The 8,448-nt window shown below is 38.7% G+C and overlaps 1 gene segment (V, D, J or C); it reads right to left on the reverse strand.

The window, feature by feature from the left end:
• Positions 1-1,873: 1,873 nt before the first annotated feature.
• LOC121820055 (T cell receptor alpha variable 13-1-like) lies at positions 1,874-2,551 on the reverse strand. The segment is given in 2 exon segments: positions 1,874-2,241; positions 2,410-2,551. Coding segments are annotated over 2 exon segments (387 nt in total).
• Positions 2,552-8,448: the final 5,897 nt, after the last annotated feature.

The raw sequence follows: 8,448 nt of genomic DNA on the forward strand, positions 1-8,448 counted from the left end.
TAGGTTGCTTCCATGTCCTGGCTATTATAAACAGTGCTGCGATGAACACTGAGGTACATGTGTCTCTTTCAATTGTGGTTTCCTTGGTGTGTATTCCCAGCAGTGGGATTGCTAGGTCATATGGCAGTTCTCTTTCCAGCTTTTTAAGGAATCTTCACACTTTTCTCCATAGTGGCTGTACTAGGTTGCATTCCCACCAACAGTGTAAGAGGGTCCCCTTTTCTCCAAACCCTCTCCAGCATTAATTGCTTGTAGACATTTGGATAGCAGCCACTCTGACTGGCGTGAAAGGGTACCTCATTGTGGTTTTGATTTACATTTCTTTGATAATGAGTGATGTTGAACATCTTTTCATGTGTTTGTTAGCCATATGTATGTCTTCTTTGGAGAAATTTCTGTTTGGTTCTTTGGCCCACTTTTTGATTGGGTTGTTTATTTTTCTGGAATTGAGCTGCAGAAATTGCTTGTATATTTTTGAGATTAATTCTTTGTCCATTGCTTCGTTTGCTATTATTTTCTCCCATTCTGAAGGCTGTCTTTTCACCTTGCTTATAGTTTCCTTTGTTGTGCAGAAGCCTTTAATTTTAATTAGGTCCCATTTGTTCATTTTTGCTTTTATTTCCAATATTCTGGGAGGTGGGTCATAGAGGATCCTGCTGTGATTTATGTCAGAGTGTTTTGCCTATGTTTTCCTCTAGGAGTTTTATAGTTTCTGGTCTTATGTTTAGATCCTTAATCCATTTTGAGTTTATTTTTGTATATGGTGTTAGAAAGTGTTCTAGTTTCATTCTTTTACAAGTGGTTAACCAGTTTTCCCAGCACCACTTGTTAAAGAGATTGTCTTGTCTCCATTGTGTATTCTTACCTCCTTTGTTGAAGATAAGGTGTCCATACGTGCATGGATTTATCTCTGGGCTTTCTATTTTGTTCCATTGATCTCTATTTCTGTCTTTGGGCCAGTACCATACTGTCTTGATGACCATGGCTTTGTAGTAGAGACTGAAGTCAGGCAGGTTGATTCCTCCAGTTCAATTCTTCTTTCTCAAGATTGCTTTGGCTATTCGAAATTTTTTCTGTTTCCATACAAATTGTGAAATTATTTGTTCTAGTTCTCTGAAAAATACCATTGGTAGCTTGATAGGGATTACATTGAATCTATAGATTGCCTTGGGTAGTATCCTCATTTTCACTATATTGATTCTCCCAATCCATGAACACAATGTATTTCTCCATCTATTTGTGTCCTCTTTGATTTCTTTCACCAGTGTTTTATAGTTTTCCATATATAGGTCTTTTGTTTCTTTAGGTATATATATTCTTAAGTATTTTATTCTTTTTGTTGCAATGGTGAATGGAATTGTTTCCCTAATTTCTCTTTCTGTTTTCTCATTATTAGTGTATAGGAATGCAAGGGATTTCTGTGTGTTGATTTTATATCCTGCAACTTTACTATATTCATTGGTTAGCTCTAGTAATTTTCTGGTGGAGTCTTTAGGGTTTTCTATGTAGAGGATCATGTCATCTGCAAACAGTGAGAGTTTTACTTTTTCTCTTCTAGTCTAGATTCCTTTTATTTCTTTTTCTGCTCTGATTACTGTAGTCAAAACTTCCAAAACTACGCTAAATAGTAGTGGTGAGAGTAGGCACCCTTGTCTTGTTCCAGACTTTAGGGAAATGCTTTCAATTTTTCACCATTGAGGATAATGTTTAAAGCCTGAATTTTAAAGTAAAACCTAACTCCCTTCAATAATTCAGTAAGCAGTAGTCATCCAACAGAATGTGTTTTAACACTTTCTGTGTCATTTCAAACCTAATGTTTTTATTCTATCTTTTTCATGCTTGTAAACAAACACTATGACAAATGCTATAACTTGAAGGTTGTGCCAAAGGAAGGGGGTTGCCCCAGTCACAGGTTTGAGTACAGACAGAAGATGCCTGGGAAGCACTGTGTACTTGCTGCACAGAAGTAGACAGCCGAGTCTCCAGCTTCAGTGGCTGCGATGTGCAGGGAGAGACGTTTGGCTGTCTTGTTCAATAAAACAGTCAGTCTCTGGTCTTCCTCTTTGCCCTTATTTGAACGAATAGCTATAAGGAGCTGGGGACCTTTCCCAGGTTCTTGCTTATACCAAGGGAAATACTCTGAGTTACCATCTGTATAAGTGCAGGTGATAACAGAACTGTTTCCCTCCTGGACACTCAGAGTAGAAGGACTCTGCTCCACCTTGTTCCCAAGGCTGACACCTACGGAGAAAGTAGAAGTCAGAGAAAGGAGAAAGGTTGTCAGATTATTTAGCTCTGGAGTTTACTTTCCCTTTTCTACAACAACTAGAAGAAACCTGAATAAAGCCAGTCTTGGCATCTAAAGAATATCTACTAATATACTCTGTTTCCCTTTAACCCTCAACTCACAGTCCAGCTGCAGCCACAAGAATGCGATTAAAGCTCCAATGGGTGTCTTCATTGTTTTTCCCGTTTAGGACCAACTGTGGACCTGCAGTCTCCAGCCAGGAGAGCTGCTACTGTTACCAAGTGATCCCTTCTTTTCTCTAGTGGTTTCTTTCATTGTCTACCCAGCCAATAAGAAAAAGGCTCTGCTTCTGCCCCAAGCCTACCTATCCATTCAGAACCCACTCACATGAACCCTCCACATGTTCTGATCAGCAGAGGTGCACCACCATCTGGTGGTCACATCTCTAACTACGGAACTCTCTGGTTAAATGTCTTTCTCGCACCTGTGCCTATGAGGGACTCTGATACATAAAAACAGCAAAGATCAAACAAACTATGTTTTAGATTGAAAATTTAAATGCATGGTAAGAATGTATAGATTAACATTTAAATCTCTGCACAGGACTGAGTCACTGTTAATAAATTGGAAGAAGGTAAATGCTGTTGCCATTTATTCAGGTTTGAAATCAGGAAAGCACCATCATTTACTCCCTCAAACAAAGAAAATTTAAAATCTTCCTTTTCAGCCAAATCTAACATCCCCATTTGTCTGTAATGGAGAAAAAACTTTGTGAAAGGAATATGAAAATCAAAGAGCAGAGAAGATCATTTGATATTTCAAAGATCTGCTAACTCAATCTCTGCCCCTTAAGCTGGTCTTGCCCATGACCTTGGTATCCCCAGAGAATTGACAGTACCATCAGTCAAAATGTGGAAACTTCCTTCAACAAAGAATGTGCTGAGAAACTCCAATGCTTTGGCCACCTGATGGGAGGAGCTGACTCATTTGAAAAGACCCTGATGCTGGGAAAGTTTGAGGGCAGGAGGAGAAGGGGATGACAGAGGATGAAATGGTTGGATGGCATCACCGACTCAATGGACATGGGTTTGGGTGGACCCTGGGTGTTGGTGACGGAAGGGAGATCAGGTGTGCTGCAGTTCATGGGGTAACAAAGAGCTGGACACGACTGAGTGACTGACCTGAACTGACTGAAAGGATCAAATCTGAATGATAAGGGTGCAGGAGGAAGTTCTATGAGTTAGTAAACAGTTCAACCTGTAGATTGTGTTGATTTACAATGAGAAATTGAACATTCTTTAAGAAATCTATTCCTATTGCTTATGTGGATTATATTCTGCAAAGTATTGAGAGAAAGTAAAAAATCCTCATAAAACATCAGGCTGCATATTCAGAAAATAACCATATGTAAATTTATACTACAGATGCTTTTACTCTCTGATATCAAAAGGTATGAAAGTGAAAGTTGCTCAGTCGTGTCCAACTCTTGCAACCCTAGAGTCCATAGAATTCTTCAAGCCAGTATACTGGAGTGGGTAGCCATTCCCTTCCCCAGGGGATCTTCCCAACCCAGGGATCAAACCCAGGTCTCCCACATTGCAGGCAGATATTTTACCAGCTGAGCTACCAGGGAAGCCCAACAAAAGGCATGGCCTAGCATAAATGCAATGACTAACTCACATCTTAAAGAAATTTCCTCTAAAATATATGCCCACTCTCAGGGCATGAATCTCTGCTGTCTTGACTATTGCTGGCTCAGTTTCCAGACTCTATAATTTTTCTCCCAAACTCCACTACAGTTTTCTTTCCCCAAGACCTTAAGAAAGTTCTTCAATTCTGTAAACTTCCAGAGTTATCTCCCTCTCCTCTGTCATCTACTTTAATAACTTGGCAGTTTCCAATTACCTCTGTAAGAAGAAAAAAAAAAAAAGGAACCCTAAACATTGCCTGTGTTTACTATGGGAGTAGTACAAATAGGTAACTGATCCAAATAGGTTAGGTAAAAATAACTGACTATGAAAAGTGAAACCAAGATTAACTCATTTATAGAAGTGAGGGCCCTTTTTTGTGATCTGTACTCACTGGTCTTCTGGAGGTATGAAGAATAAATATAATGCCTCATTCACATTTGCACCCTTAAAGATTTAAGCACAGCTAAGATAAAGAATCAGAAATCAACACATAAATTTGTATGTCAATGTAAAATGTGTGTTTTTACATATATAAACTGTTTCCATTCCAAAGTGAAAGTAGCTTAGTCATGTCTGACTCTTTGTGACCCCCATAGACTGTAGCCCACCAGGCTTCTCTGTCCATGGGATTCTCCAGACAAGAATACTGGAATGGGTTCCCTTCTCAGTGGGATCTTCCCCACCCAGGTTTCAAACCCAGGTCTCCTGCACTGTAGACAGATTCTTTACCATCTGAGCCACCAGATGTCCTCTATTCTTTCAATCATCCATCATAGGATATAATTCCCAAATAATTTATGGGGAGATTTGTCCTCTTCTAAGAGACAGAGAGTGGAGAAGGCAATGGCAACCCACTCCAGTACTCTTGCCTGGAAAATCCCAGGGACAGCAGAGCCTGGTGGGCTGCCGTCTATGGGGTCGCACAGAGTCAGACATGACTGAAGCGACTTAGCAGCAGCAGCAGCAAGAGACAGAGAGACTTTAGGTCAGCGTTTTCTCTTTCAAGTTATGGTATCCAGGACAGAATAGTATAGTTTGAATATGGTCTGCTCAGCACAGGGTTCCACATATTAAAGTTTAGTACAGGCACAGCCATCCCCTGGGCAAAATTTACTGCCTCAAAAATATTTCATTGAACATTGCCTGGCTTACCATAAAAAAATGTGATCTTAGAAGGCTTTTTCTAGTATCTTCATGGACTGTCAAGCAGAATGAGGGCAATATTCATGCCCTCATGGTCTTCAGATCCAATAATCATTTGTATAACAATGTATTAGTGATGCTATATAGTTATATCTTGCCTTCAAGAAATCTCCCTGAAATAATGACTATAGCTGCTATTTCTTGGAAAGTCCTTAAAATATATCTGAGTGTTGAGATGGCACATTTACTTTTGACTTTATTACTACAGAAGCCTGTGAAGGATGGACTGGTCTGCTGGTACCAACAAAGGCTCAACTTGAGGCTCCTTTCCTGCCCTAAGTGTCAAATGTTTATATAAATTGGGATTCTTCATACAGGTGGTCAAATAAGTTGGACCATAACTTTCCCATATCCAAACCTACAGTGACCTAAATGGCTGGTCTTACATTAGTTTCTCTTTGCTCAGAAACATGGCCCTACAGGAAGAAAGCAGGGGGAAAGATGCTAAACAATAAGTGAGAAAAATCCAATTTCTTTCTTCTCCCAAATCAGTTAGTGTATAATTTTTTCTACTGTCATCTTGGATTAGCTCCTGTTTTGTAAAATGAAGTTGGATTAAAGAATTTCCAAAAGGTGTTCTTGTATACTGTTTAATAAGGCAAATATTTATTGAGGACAGGTTATGTGCAATGTAGAGTGACATGAGAGTGGGGAGAAATTGCCTGCATCATGGAACCTCAAGACCGTCTTCATATCCCCATGCAGTCTCGGGAGACTGAAGTTGTCACAAAGCAACACGGGGGTCTCTTCAGAAGCAGAGCCAGGGTCCTTGGGACCAGATCAGATCTGGGTTTTCACTTATGAGATCAATGACAGATCAAGGTGAACCTAAATCCAAGTAAAATGGAATAAAATGGGACTTCACTCACTGAGTATCAAAATCACCACACGGATGAGCCATAGGTAAGCAGGGAACTTATTTCCAGAGATATATTTTTTATTTTTTATCTATAACATATATTTCTTATAAAAAAAGAAAGAAAGAAAGAAACTCAGTGACTTTTGGAACCTGAAGGAGGTGGATGAACTCACTCACGGGTAAAGCAACAAATTATTTCTCAATCAGCCTAACTGTACCCTGGCTTATAGCTCCCTCCTCCCAGGTCTGACTTGGGTACTCAAGATTCCCAGGCAGGGATGGCTGTAAAATTTGAGGGACTCCATGCAAAATGAAAATCTGAGGCCGCTTGTTCAGAAAAACAGAAAAAAGTGACACTAAAAAATATAGAGATCTTAAAAAATATTTTCTTACTTAAAAAAGGCAATAGAGTTTATGCGTGCATGAGCGCTAAGTTGCTTTAGTCATGTCTGACTCTTTGTGGCCCTATGGAATGTAACCCACCAGGCTCTTCTACCCATGGGCTTCTCCAGCGAAGAATACTGGACTGGGTTGCCATGCCCTCCTCCAAGGGATCTTTCTCACCCAGGGACTGAACCCATGTGTCTTACATCTCCTGCATTGGTAGGCAGGGTTTTTATCCCTAGCACCATCTGGGAAGCCAGGTAGAGTTTATAAAGAAAGTGAAAGTGAAAGTGAAAATGAAGTTGCTCAGTCATGTCCTACTCTTTGTGACCCCATGGACTGTAGCCTATCAGGCTGCTCCGTCCATGGGATTTTCCAGGCAAGAGTGCTGGAGTGGATTGCCATTTAATGATATATTAAATAGAAACATAAATTTACAACTTGCAAAAAATATTTTGGATCTTCAGTTCAGTTCAGTCGCTCAGTCATGTCCGACTCTTTGCGACTCCATGAATTGCAGCACACCAGGCCTCCCTGTCCATTACCAACTCCCAGAGTCTACTCAAATTCACGTTCATCGAGTCAGTCATCGATGCCATCCAACCATCTCATCCTCTGTCGTCCCCTTCTCCTCCTGCCCCTAATCCCTCCCAGCATCAAGGTCTCTTCCAATGAGTCAACTCTTCACATGAGGTGGCCAAAGTATTGGAGTTTCAGCTTTAGCATCAGTCTTTTTTTTTTTAAGAACCAAAAATCATTTTAATGAAAAATGTCATAGGAAATAAAGGAACACTTGAGCAAGCTACAAGAAAATAAAAACTCCACTGCTAGATGTGAAATTACTGATGCAAATAGAGAAATTTTTTAAGGTTACTATTTTTCTTTTGTGATAGATATTTCAGGAGGAGGGCAAAATTCCAACGAAGACCCAGGATTGATTTCCTTTAGAATGGACTGGTTGGATCTCCTTGCAGTCCTAGGGACTCTCAAGAGTCTTCTCCAACACCACAGTTCAAAACCATCAATTCTTCAGCGTTCAGTCTTCTTCACAGTCCAACTCTGACATCCATGCATAACCACTGGGAAAACCATAGCCTTGACTAGACAGACCTTGTTGGCAAAGTAATGTCTCTGCTTTTTAATATGTTATCTAGGGTGGTCATAACTTTCCTTCCAAGGAGTAAGCGTCATTTAATTTCATGGCTGCAATCACCATCTGCAGTGAATTAATAACAAATACTTTATTAATATCATATCTTGATAATAAGATTTACCTGGCTTGCTTTTCTGCAAATTAATTTATTAGGATATAAAAATTATAACTTTAACAATTTAATTTTAATTAATATAATTGAAAGCAATTTCAGTTGCTATTGGTAAATGCAAGATTGTAAACAAAACTTTTTATAATTTTTAATTTTGAGAATATTTCTGTTGATGTAACTGATACTAGAGCTCTTGAGTATTTTGTATGCTGTAACAACATAATATAAATGTCTGATAAATTAGTTTGAAATATAAATTCTAGTAAATCCAGAGTTGACGTCTCCAGTGGAACAATTTTTGTAGAAACAACTTAATTCTTTAAACCAATCAACTTCATGTAATTCTGAATTTAATGCCAAATATAAATTTATACAGGGACATTTTAATGTTTCCACTGACATTCTCTGTAACTTGTGGAAGGCGTATAAGACTAAAAGTGGCTTCATGACTTACTTATAATTAAGTGCTTATTTATACATCATATCACTGTTTAATTATAGGGAAGTGAGTACAAATTATTTTTCTATGTTAGTAATTGTTTCATTGGATTAATTCAAAATGAAAATACTATTCTTTTCATTAAAGCTATTATCACATGCAATTTCAATTTCTACACTTACGAAAATTTGCTTTCCAATGTAGCAGCAATTTTCAAAATCACAGTTTCTCATTTTTCAGAGAATTTTAACATCTCTCCCACAAGCATTATTGTGATGTTGACATATAAACGTTTATTTTGTAATGACTGAGCAACAAAATTTACTGATACCCACTTTAGGATCCTGCAAAGTCAGAGA

Source organism: Ovis aries, chromosome 7, assembly GCF_016772045.2.
Source record: "Ovis aries strain OAR_USU_Benz2616 breed Rambouillet chromosome 7, ARS-UI_Ramb_v3.0, whole genome shotgun sequence".
NCBI lineage: Eukaryota > Metazoa > Chordata > Mammalia > Artiodactyla > Bovidae > Ovis > Ovis aries.